Source organism: Pipistrellus kuhlii, unplaced genomic scaffold, assembly GCF_014108245.1.
Source record: "Pipistrellus kuhlii isolate mPipKuh1 unplaced genomic scaffold, mPipKuh1.p scaffold_m20_p_10, whole genome shotgun sequence".
Lineage (NCBI taxonomy): Eukaryota > Metazoa > Chordata > Mammalia > Chiroptera > Vespertilionidae > Pipistrellus > Pipistrellus kuhlii.
The window spans coordinates 30,641,559-30,654,791 of NW_023425405.1; the positions used below are offsets into that span (position 1 = coordinate 30,641,559).

The 13,233-nt window shown below is 35.9% G+C and overlaps 1 protein-coding gene across 1 annotated transcript in view; it reads left to right on the forward strand.

Annotated features, from left to right (window-relative positions):
• Positions 1 to 12,505, forward strand: part of AGMO (alkylglycerol monooxygenase) — a 257,909-nt gene extending 245,404 nt beyond the window's left edge. Inside the window, exon 13 of the mRNA XM_036429286.2 lies at positions 11,492 to 12,505. Coding sequence (XP_036285179.1) covers positions 11,492 to 11,566 — 75 coding nt within the window. The 3' untranslated portion in view covers positions 11,567 to 12,505. The remainder of the gene's footprint in view (positions 1 to 11,491) is intronic.
• The last annotated feature ends 728 nt before the right edge of the window (positions 12,506 to 13,233 follow it).

Consider the following 13,233-nt stretch of genomic DNA (forward strand, 5'->3'; position numbering starts at 1 on the left):
CTGAGGGTCCCTTTCCCAGGCCTAAAGCATTGGCCAGCGGCTTTAGGCCTGGGCAGGGGCGGAGCTGGCGATCAGATGAAGCTGAGGATCCCCTACCAGCCAGAGGCTTTAGGCCAGGGTAGGGGTTAGCCTGCGATTGGTATGAACTACAGAGGAAACACCTTTTCTGACCGCTCATTGACTAAGCTTCCTATATGCCACTGGTAATATTCTTAGTAACTTGGGTACTAAGAATCCAAAACGGTAATCTAGGGTTTTTCCATCACACTTCTGGAGGAAAAAAAAAAAAAAGGTCCACTGCTGGAGGGCTAAGAAATATCATATCCTACCCTGTTTGGCTCAGTGGATAATACCTCAGCCTGCTGACCACAGGGTCTGGATTCAGTTCTGATCAAGGGCATGTACCTAGGTTGCAGGCTCCTCCCTGGCTGGCCCAGGTCAGTGCTCATCCAGGAGGCAACCAAAGTGTTCCTCTGTCTTTCCCTTTCTCTTCCACATTCTCTAAAAGTCAATGGAAACATATTCTCAGGTGAGGATAAAAAAAAAGAAAGAAATGTCATATCCTATGAAAGACACGTCTTGAAAATGCCTAAAGAAAGTTATCATTTTTTCTTGGTGAAGGGACTGGAGTCCGTATTGATGAAAACATCTTGGTGGCTGTGGTGACTGGCAGTGGCTGCAGCAGCGGGGTGATGGGGCTGGTGCCTTCCCCTGATCAGCCGGGTCGCCTCCCACAAGGGCTTCCAGTATGTGAGAGGGGGCAGTTTGGGCCAAGGGGCTCTCCACCCCTGGTGCACAAATTTCATGCACCAGGCTCCTGGTGTTAACATAAACAGAGAAACTTACGTGATATGTCATTAGAATTCTTTTTTGGATAATTTACTTATATTAAGTTTAAAATAGTATTTTCAAATCTATGTGAATGAAAAGAAAAATTTACTTTAATGCAGATGGGTAATGCAACATCTGATTAATTTTTGCCTGGTTGTGGGAAAAATAAAACATTAAGTAAGTTAAGTGTACATTTTTTCTCCTTCCATAAAGAAAATATATATATTTTTTTTTCTTATTCCTGAAATGTGGAAGTTTCATATCTTTCCAATTCTCTTTGTATAATTTGAGCTCTTTCCTAGCAATCCATTATATCATGTTTTCTATACTAATCATTGTATTCAGACTAAAGCCATTATTGTTGTTATCATTATCTTCTGCATCATCATCATGGTTGTTGTCGTTATCATCATTTGGAGTGGAGGAGAAATAGGATGCTGGTACAGGCTCACGCCTTTTTTTATAGCATAAAAGCTAGAAAATATACTCCTTGAATGTTTGCAGTGTTTATGTAATCAGTGCCTACACTGCCAAGGTTTATGGAAAACAGCTGGGTTCTGCTGCCTTTCTCCCTCTTTGTTGGAACTGTTGCCAGAACAGGTAGTCAGAAATTGAAAGTAAAGGGAAATTCAGGCATCTGGGGCGTCTCTCAGGAAAGCAGCTGTGGCTTCCTTGGGAAGCAGTCATTGTTTTCCCACCAGCCAGTCTCTGAATACCCTTGGGTCTAGTTCTGGCATGGCTGGCCTGGAAGGATGCAGTTTATGACTTAGGACTTACGTGAGAAACCTTTTGGTTGTTCCCCTCTCTGGCAGAACATTGAAAAGAAATCCCTCAAGGTGCAAGCCGTATGTGGGCTGTTGGCATTCGATTTAACCTACTCTTGGAGGTACTTACTGGGGCTGTAGTGATATCTTCGACACAAGCAAAAACAACACAGAAACATGTTTCCAAGATATACTGTCCTGTTTTTAAAACCAGATATCACTGTTATTGCTGTAAACATGGCATTTTCCCCCTTAAAAATGAACCCATTTTTTAAGAGACTTGTTTTGTTTCCTAGATAGTAGGCAAGTAAAAATAATTTTTTTAACAACACACTAAAAGACCAGGATTAGCAGTATTGAATAATATTCTCCATTTATAAACATGTTCTTCCATATATACATTTTTGTATGTCAAGTGTTAAAAATCATAATCCATGGGAAATGACCTGGGATTTGATTATGTGAGAGAGATGCCAGAAGCCTGCTCTTAGTATATCGGATACAATGAAAATCAAGGTGCTCTTGTGATGGGACTCTTTGGCAGGGACTGACACTCATTTGCCTTAAAAAAAAAAAATGGCATTTTGGTAGAGGAGGACTGAATGGTTTTCTTGATAATTCTTGTTGAAACAAAACTCTTATTTTAAAATGTAAATGCTTCAAATTTTAATAAAAAATAAAAGGGTTTTAGAATGGTGTAGTCTTTTAATTTTGGGGTAAACATCATGTCTCTCATCATTACAAAGAGTTTTGTTAGGACACTTCGGGGCCATAATTAATCCAGCAACATTTTATTCAAAAATTTTCAGTTTCAAGACATGCTAAATATGAGGGAAACAATTTTGTGGTAAAGCTATTTATACAGAGGTAAATAAAATGAAATATTTCTAGTGATAGAACTTATTTGCAGTAATAGGAGAGTTAAAAAAATAGCTATTGGACTTTAAAATTTACTAAACCCTCTTGTACTTCAAAAAAAATGCAGCCATAGTTTTTAAGTCAAGGGGTCAGGTTATTTTCAATTGTTAGACCATCACTAATTTTAGTACACACAAAAGTCTGAGCACAGAGTCAAAGTAGGTAATGTTCATTGAGTGCCTTCTTATTGTTTTTACTCTGTTTTGTTTTTACTCTGTTTTTACTCAGCTTTATAAAAACTAAAATAGACTTTCCTTAAAAATTTTAATTTTTCTGATTTTGCCGAAACCGGTTTGGCTCAATGGATAGAGCATTGGCTTGGGGACTGAAGGGACCCGGGTTCGATTCCAGTCAAGGGCATGTACCTTGGTTGCGGGCATATCCCCAGTAGGGGGTGTGCAAGAGGCAGCTGATAGATAACTCTCTCTCATCGATGTTTCTAGCTCTCTATATCTCTCCCTTCTTCTCTGTACAAAATCAATAAAATATATTTTAATTTTTTTTAATTTTTCTGATTTCTTTTTCCTTCTGACATCTATAAAGAGGAAAGACTGTGAGAGTCCATGATGAGTACAAGAGGAAGAGTATGAGTATAAAAATATTGTTTTCTACAAAATCCACCTTTCTTAAAATTTGTCCAAATAGTATGGTCAACAGTCACCATAACATTCATTCTAAACAAGTGAGATTTGGTCTTTTATTAATTTAACCTTATTGCAACCTTTACTCCATATCTCCATATTGTTTTCTCTCCTGTAGTACAAGAAAAAAGTTGTAAAAGTTCTTCATCTTCTATAGCATTAAGAATTCAAATGATTAGAAAGATATAAAGGCAGGCTTTAGTTTTGAAAAGGCATGTATTTTAATCATCCATGAATATACAATATATAACATGTCTTAACAACTTTGTCTCTAATTTTTCTGTTAGTTGTAGTAAGTTGGGCATTGTTTACACTTGTCCTTATGACAAACTGCAAAATAATATATATATATATATATATATATATATATATATATATATATATAAAAGTCTGAGTGACTGTTATGACTGAATGGCCAACCAGTTTCTATGACACACACTGACTGCCAGGGGGCAGATGCTCAATTCAGGAGCTTCCCCCTGGTGGTCAGTGCACTCCCATAGTCAACCTCCCAAGGCCCTACCCCCAGCCAGCCAACCTCCATGGCCCCTTCCCTGGCTAGCTTACCCCAATCACTCCCATTGGAACCTCCTGCCTCCCCTCCCCGACTCTGGGCAGCCATCCCTAATCACCAGCCAAACTGAGGGACCCCACCAATATAAGAATTCGTGCACTGGGCCTCTAATAATCCTATCTAATAAAAGAGTAATATGCAAATTGACTGCGCCTCCGCTACACCCTCAAACCACACCCATAAGCCATGCCCACAAGCCAATCAGGAGCAAATATGCAAATAAACCCAACCAAGATGGCTGATCCCATGAGAGCAGGAAGGAGGAAGCCAAGCTTTCTGCCTTCCCTTGCTGGTCCAGGCCTACACTTAAGGCTGCAAAGTTTCAATTATAGAAGGTAAGTAAATGGTAAATAAATTCCTACAGAAATGGCTGTGGCCACAGAGGGAGCACAAGGCTTGGCTCTGCTCCAGGCTGCAAAGTTTCAATTGTAGAAGATAAATAAACCCCAGATACCAGGCCTCTGCTTAGGTCACTGGGGGGCATGGCCAGCCTGAAAATCACCACAGGCCTCTCTCCCAGGCTGCCCCCTACCCCAAGGGAATCCCCACCCTGATCTGGGACACCCTTCAGGGCAAACCAGCTGGCCCCCACCCATGCACCAGGCCTCTATCCTATCTAATTAAAGAATAATATGCAGATTGACCATACTCCAACATACAAGATATCTGCCCCCATGTGGTCAAAGATCCTGCCCCCATGTGAACACAAGAAGACCACCACAAGATGGCCAGCAGGGGAGGGCAGTTGGGAGGGACCAGGCCTGCAAGGGAGGGAAGTTGGGGCAACCAGGTCTGCAGGGGAGGGCAGTTAGGGGTGACCAGACCAGCAGGGGAGGGCAGTTAGGACAAATAGGCTGCTGGCACGGGAGCAGCTAGGCATTAATCAGGCTGGCAGGGGAGTGGTTAGGGGTGATCAGGCTGGCAGGCAGAAGCAGTTACAGACAATCAGGAAGGCAGGCAGGCAAGTAGTTGGGATCCAGCAGTCCTGGATTGTGAGAGGGATATTTGACTGTCCCTAAATGGGCAGTGGGATATCCCTCAGTGTCCCAGATTGGAGAGGGTTCAGGCTGGTCTGAGGGACACCCCCCAACACCCCCATGCATGAATTTCGTGCACCAGGCCTTTAGTAGTAGTAATAATATGGAAAAACAAGAAGGAAGCCTGGATATAGAAAGCATGTGATTAAAATATTTAGAAATATCCTAGGAAATCTATATAAATGTAAGATATGTCATTGTAACGTTGTATATCTATAATGATACTTCATTCATAACTTTGAGTTTAAAGATGAAAAATCCACAGATGTTTTTGAGAAATGTAGCATCTATTTTCACTCAATGCTAATTATGGTTTATACGCTTTCCACCAGATGAGTTTGCATGCTAATTCATGCCAACTGTCTTTGCTGAATTGTAGGTAGGTTTTGGAGACCTCTAAGTGATTGCAAATATTCTTACGAGTAATATTTCTTTTTTTCAGATGTTATTGTGATAGTGCAAATGTGGTATGGACAAACAATAGAATATTCCATAGGATATTATTAAAAAGGATGCACACTTCCTTGAGCAGCTTAGAATTTTAGAAGTGAATAAGTTATTGTACATAATAAGATGTATTCATTTCGGAGAAACTGAAACAGTGGTTGCAACAAAGTTTCTGTGTTTTTTAATGTGTTTAAATTAAATTAGTACATTTTTGTCACTAAAATTATAAAGGTCTTTTGCCTCTAATAGTAGTAAAATAGTGAATATCTTAGTTTTCCAGATTTAGAGTTCAGCCAAATTACTTTAAAACTTTGTTCTAATTTTAATTTGTGTTTCTTTTCTTTAAAAAATAATATGGTATATTTAATATATTGTTTGAAAATTCTTATTTGAAAATATTTAATGATTAAGGAAAGTATATATTCTTTTTCAATAAGGCATTGTTATTACATAAGTATTCACATAAACTTGCTTTTTATGTTGTTTTTCCTTAGTGAAAAACTTTAATATATATATATTTTTAGAACTAATATAAAATAATAATGTTTTATTTAAAGTTTAAATAGTAATAAATATTTATAAGACCACATATAAAACAGCTGTAATTGTATCTGGTCTTAAATGGGGTATAGAAATAAACAGAGAGAGAAGACACAAAACTTCCCAGTAAGAGGTGCAGTGTTTGTAAGTTCTTTTTTTTAAGCCTGTTTGTTTGTCTACATTTGCATGTCATATATAGGATAATTGGGGGAATAATTCTCAATTTCTTCTGAGTTGGCATTTGTCAAATTTTAGTCTTAGAAAGTTCTAGTGGGGGGAAAATCTATCATTACTTAATATGTTCCTAATGTTTTCATTTCAAAAGAACCTTCAGTACATTTGAATCCAATTTCCGTTTGTATTCACTTGTTCTCTTGCATTAATAGGAAATAGAGATATTTTCTAACAATTCAAGTTTGATCTCTGATTAAGCTCTTATCTATACAGCAGATAATGATCATTTCAAAAAATCAGTATATTTGTTTAAAAGTATATTTAAGAAAGAATTGCTTTTTTCCCCAAAAAGAATTTCATAAAAGCTTCTGTATGTCTAATGTGTTTCCACCAAAATTAATTGTTACTGTTATGGTTGTGTTAAATAGGCAATTAAGTGGTATTTTATGAACTTCATCAATGTCAGAGAAATACTTTTTAGGTAAAAATCTACTCTTCTATTTATAGACAGCTTATTATTTGTTAGGGATACAAAAAGAGATATTCATTGCAGGAGAATTATTTACTCAGCTATGTAAATGGTAATGTATTTTTTTTTTATTTGAAAGTGATTAAGTTTAAAATTTTCACAAAAATTCTATTTTATCTTTAAAATATTTTAAGTTTCTTCCTTAGCAAGCAATTTTACCATTATTTAGAAAATGACTTAGTTTCTCTAACTTATTCATTCAGTATTTTAGTGATTTAAAAATTTGAATGAACAAGTTAGTTATAATTATATTACCACTACAAATAGGCATATAATTATATGATACATTACATCTCTGTGACTGTTTTCTATTGTATATCAATACATATTTGTAAAAATGAATACATGTTTGGGAATCAAAATAAATTTGAACTATTTCAGAGATTTTATTTCTCTTGTGGGTACATTACAGCTTTTATTTTATTCACATGTTTAGCCAATGGTTAAATGCTTTAAAAGTGAGAAGTTGCTAGCTATTTCTAATGAAAATTTGTCCATTTCTTAAGGTGATATTTAATTGTCTTTGCTCACCAGGTCATTTATTAATATATACAATAGGTAGATTTAACCCAAGAGAGATGGATATGGAGTAGGTATAACTGTAATTTAAGGAGTAGCAGTTTGAGGAGAGTTACTTGCATACTTTTCTTATACTTTCTCTTTCATTTAAGATTAGATGCCTGACTTGCTCATACGTAGAGCCATTTTTTTTTTTTAAACGGGAGGACCAGCAGAATAACACATCAGTTCCCACTGGGTTTTAGTGTAGAATAGTGACTCAGATTAGCCACCTGCCATTGATGAACTTTTTGGAAAGGGGTGGAGGAAACATGGAGAGCATCTGTGCAGGGCAAAGTTCAGTCATCAGAGTCGAAGGCCCTAGGAAGTCAAGGAAATAGCCTGAAGATGAGGGCTATTAATGATGTGTTAGCACAACGAGTGCTTGACATATTTTGGATCCAGGTGTTAAAATCATGGGACTTCTCAGATTTAGGCTAAAATAAGTGTTTGTTGAATTAGAAACATACCGTATTTTTCGGACCATAAGATGCTTCGGACCATAAGACGCACCAGTTTTTAGAGAAGGGAAATGAAGAAAAAAAGATTCTGAAACAAATAGTGTCCTAAAATATTTTATGTGCATTAAAACCCAACATCACAGTCATAAACACATGTAATCAACGTAAACAGCAGCATTTAGAACCATTTTAGAGCCGGGCAAGCACACAGAGACCACACAGAGCCGGGCAAGTAAAAAAACTTTTTTTTTAAAAGTATATGTTTAGGCTATATTTGGACCATAAGACGCAGGGACTTTTTCCCTCCACTTCTGGGGGGAAAAAAGTGCGTCTTATGGTCCGAAAAATACGGTAGTTTCTGTAGACTAGAGAAGAATTTTGCAAAAAAATATGGTTGCCATTTTTTCTTATGCTAATTACTAGTGTAATAACTCTCTTATCTTCATTTAACAAATAGTTGAACGAGCCATATGTGAATGAATGGATCTCAAGTGATATATTTAATCATCAACTATGGAGAGCTAAAATAACAGCTTGATATGAAAATTAAGAAAAAGATTGGATGAGGGAAAGTTTAAAATGGAATGACTGTTATAATCAAGTGGTTATATTGAGTACACATTAAATAATTTTATAGTTTAAAAGTTTATATAAATAATATATTTAGATTGTGCACACACAGACATATATTTAAAAATATAAAAGCAAATCTATTTTTTCCTACTTATTTTCTAATGGAACAGGGTGAATATTTCAGGGTTATACATATTTTGAGTAGGACATATTCACTGCAAGTAATTTTTATGCTCCTGTGCCAATCTGGATTTCATTATATATAAGAACTCCATTTATGCTTAAAATATTGATTGTGAAAAGGTCTCAGAAACCTAACATTTTCTGACTCAAAAATCACCAGGCAAGTGCAGGTGATGACTAAAAAAGAGGAAATGAATTCACTGTTGATGTTCATATTCATTGACCTGACTTCCAAGGATGTGCAGTTAGATTTTCTGGTGGGGATGAGGGGGGCCACTAAATAAATGAAAAACATCTCAGCTCTGCAATTTTGTAATTTGTGATTTCTTGGTAAACCACATAAATCCTGTGTTCCCATTGCCTCATCCACATACTGGATACCAATTCTTCATGGTTTCTTATGAGAATTAAACATCACAGTCTTGTAAAAGGTACTTATGACAATGCCTAGCCTAAACATTAATTTGAATCTGAATCTGACCCAGCCTTTACCCCTCATCACTTTTAAGGATAAAACATAAGGGTCTAGCCGAAACCGGTTTGGCTCAGTGGTAGAGCATTGGTCTGCAGACTGAAAGGTCCGAGGTTCGATTCCGGTCAGGGGCATGTACCTTGGTTGCAGGCCCATCCCCTGTGGGGGGTGTGCAGGAGGCAGCTGGTCAATGTTTCTCTCTCATCAACGTTTCTGGCTCTCTATCTCTCTCCCTTCCTCTCTGTAAAAAATCAATAAAATATATTTAAACCCCCCTCCCCCCCAAAAAAAAACCATAAGGGTCTAGAAAACAACAACAACACAGATAAACAAAATAAAACGGAAAAATATTCAATATTATATTTTTGGGAAGACTCTAAAAGCATTTTATAAAATTTAAAAGTATAAGATCTATGTGTTTGTTAGGAATGTTCCCTAAAGTAATAGGAGTTGGTTACAGTTTATTTTTTCTCATTTATTTATTTATTTATTTATTTATTTGAGAGAGAGAGAGAGAGAGAGAGAGAGAGAGAGAGAGAGATTTGTTGTTCCACCTATTTATGAATTGATTGGTTAATTCTTCTGTGTGCCTTGACTGGGGATCAAACCCACAACTTTGGTGTATCACGAAGATGCTCTAAACAACTGAGCTACCCCACCAGAGATTGATTATAGTTTCAAAAGGGAAAAGATTTAGTTGTACAATGGTTGATTAACAACAAAGGCATGAACTAAAATTGTAATCTTTTTCACTTTCTTGCTAGATCAGAAGTTATAATTTTTCTGGAACCTCAGGTGAAACTGTTGATCATCTAAGGGGTAGGAATGGAGGAAGGGAAGAATTATGACATATTTACAAGATTTTATATACAGTTTTAGAGGTTTCACCCCAACATTCACTCATGGAAATAATAATTATGATCCCTAGACACTAGATTCAAAACCAATAAAAACTCCTATTGTTAAATATATTTCAGATTTCATGACACTGTACAACACAAGGTACTCATTAATTGCTTAAGGATTATTATGGATCCAAACTAAACTATTTATCCTGATGTTACAGTTTTATCTCTCACTTGAAAGTTGTCTTCTCAACTACCTCTATGTCAATATTAACCTATCATCATAGACAAATTAATTCATTGCATAATCTAAGGCCTTTCACAAATACCCTCCAACCCTGGTATTATTTTATCTGGAACCATCATAAGAAATCACATGAGGTCATTTCTCTTGAATTACAGTCAAAAGAAACAAAATCAAAACCAGACTTTAAATATATTGTATTTGATTTCTGAGGTAACTCCAAAATGTTAATACTATTCTTGACTTCTGCTTCAATATAATTGTTGATTTTATTTTGGGTATTTTTTCATATTTTAGATGTTATAGGCTGAAAGGAATGCATGGATTTGAAGAAAACACTCAAATTTGAGAATGTAAAGGATAATGGTTCTCTAGAACCAGACAGGTCACATGAAACTGAACATCGACCCGTAAAATATAGACATGAATGTTTAGGAGGATCTTTAATAGAAAAATTAACACAGTTCAGAGTATTTTCAGTGAATTAGTGGACGACCTCAATTAATGGCCTTGACTTCACTTCAGTCCATCACTCCAGAAGGTTTCCCATGTTTCCATCTTATTACTCAAATGTGCTCCTTTGTATATTTTTATGGGTCTTTCACAAATAGTGATCTTCTTCCTGGGAAGAGGAAACTGGACATATTTTAATAGTTTGGAGATGAAGTTTGCATACACACACACACACACACACACACACACACACACAAGATGGGGAAACTCTTACATAATGATCTCATTAACCTTGCTGTTTGGGCATTATTCTTTTTCATTATCATACTACGGTAGTAACACCAAAAATGATGATCATATAAACAATCCTATAGCTTTAGTACATATGTGATTATAAGAGGAAGAGTTGGCTTAAGAAAAATCTAAAGGTATAAAGAATATAACTAGTGCTTGGATTTTACCTCAAGTTAACTAGACAATATTCATTATGATATTTTGATTATTCATTGTGAAAAGTTCTACAACCAAAAATTCTTATTAAGAATGACTTTATAGTCATTTTTACTCATATCAGTAGAAATCAAGAATTTCATTTGGGTAATTTTTGGTGATTTATTGGGAATATATGGTATTACTTGGAAGTAAATAATAAACTATGAATGCTTATTATGATGTAGTTACATCTTCAATTTTAAAAAGAATTTTGCCTTTATATTTTTATACCTGATAAGATCAAAAGATTGGTAAGGTAAGTCAGCAGTAATGTTTGTAATTTAATTCATGTTGGGTAAAGTTCATAAAATGCTGGATCATATTGCCTTAGAAAGAAATTAGTTTTTAATATGTTTTTATTTCTTCCTTTCCAAAAGTTTAAGCTATATAAACAATGAGATCATTTACTACAGTACAATAAGTGGTATGTATGCCCAAGTGCTAGAAGAAAGTTCTGTTTCATTCAGTATCTGACTTATATAGCCCCATCCCTATAAATGACCCAGATTTATGGGGGAAAAAAATATATATATAAAAGAAAACGCCATAGAGACAAAACATCTTACTTCCACTCCTGTCTTCACATAGCATGTTTTTAGCTGGGTTGGCTCAATTCTATCAGTGAACAACTGCTACATTCAATTTGAATTATCTAACTGTAGAAAATGTTTGTTTATTTTATCCATATTTTTAACTCAGTTGAATGAAGGTACTAATTTAATTTTGATTGTTTTTCCTCTTTGTGTCTCCTTCAGATTTTTTTCTCCATCTGCATTGCTTTCTGGGGAGTAAGAAGCATGCAACAACTTGTCTCTGGCCTTTGGAAATAATTTCAGTTTGTATACAATTCTCTCGTTTTAATTAGTTGTCTATAACCACAATATGTTGATACCAACTACAAAAATAATGATCCTATGTCATAATTAATGAACCACTTATTTAGTGAAAGATAATATACTTATATACTCTTGCTTGCTTTCCACATTTATTATTTTCTTTTAAAATTAAAGTTAGTTACAGTTACTTTATTGATTGACTTGACAATAAATGATTTTAAGTGTAATGATATTATATCCACTGGTAGCATCTAATGAGCAGAAGAAAAGGGAGAAAACAAAAATAGTAAAAAAGAATAAAGATGCCATTTGCATTGACTTGACAGCTTTCCCTTTGCTGTTTGCTAAGACTGTTTGTGTTATACACTATTGAGTGGGCTCCACCTCCTGGCAACCCAATGAATGAGTGATGTCCACAAGGCCATCTTCAACAGCCTGCTCAGCTCCTGTAGACTCAAGCCTATGGCTTCCTTTATGCAGTCAAACCATCTCATATTTGATCTTCCTCTTTCTCTGCTGCCTTCTATTTTCCTCCAGAATTGTTGTCTTTTCCAAATAACCTTGCCTTCTCATGATGTGTCCAAGTAGGACAGCTTCAATTTTGTCATTTTTGCCTCCAATCATGTTTCGGATTTAGTTTGCTCTAGGATCCACTTGTTCATGTTTCTGTAGGTCCAGGGTATCTGTAGAGCTCTTCTTCAACACCACGTTTCCAATGAGTAAATTTTCCTTATCAACCTTCTTCACTGTCCAACCTTTGCCTCTGTACATAGTAATTGGGTATATGAAGTATGGATGATCTTAGCCTTGGTCTCTAATGACACATCGTTGTTCTTGATCTTTCCCAATTCTTTCATTGTTACCTTTCCATGTCTCTCTTGATTTCTTTACTGCAGTTTTCATTTGATGACTGAATCAAGGTAAACAAAATCATGAACAATTTTAATGTCTTAATTTTCTATGTTAAAGATGCATATTTCTCCTATAGTCATAAATTGCAGCTGCTGTTGCTTTTACTGTTTCTCCTTCTCCTCTTTCTCCTCCTCCTCTTCCTCCTATTTCTTCATACTCTTACTCTTACTCTTCTTTTTCTTTTTGTTAATCCTCACCCATGGGTATGTTTTCATTGATTTTTAGGGAGAATGAAAAGAGGAGGAAAGACAAAAAGAAACATCAATGAGAGAGAGAGACACATAAATTGGTTGACTCCTGCAAGAGCTCCAATCAGGGCGTAGGCTAGGGAGGAGCCTGCAACCAAGGTATGTGCCGTTGACAGGAATCAAACCAGGACCCTTTGGTCCACAGGCCAACATTCTATCCATTGAGCCAAATTGGCTAGGGCAGTGGTCAGCAAACTCATTATTCAACAGAGCAGCAAACGGCAGCTTGCGAGCCGCAGTTTGCCAACCACTGGGCTAGGGTATAAAGTTTTTCTTTTTACTGTTCAAATGCAGTCCTGCTTTTGTACTTTATTCTTTCATTTGTATCAGCTGTCATTTCAAATCATTGGTACTTTCTGCCCATCAGATGGTGTTATCTGCATTGCTAAAGTTATTGATATTTCCTCCACCAATTTTCACTCCTCCTCTCTCTGAGGCTAGCCCAGTTTTTCATATAATATGGTCTTTTACAGATTAAATAAATAGTAAGATAAAATGTAC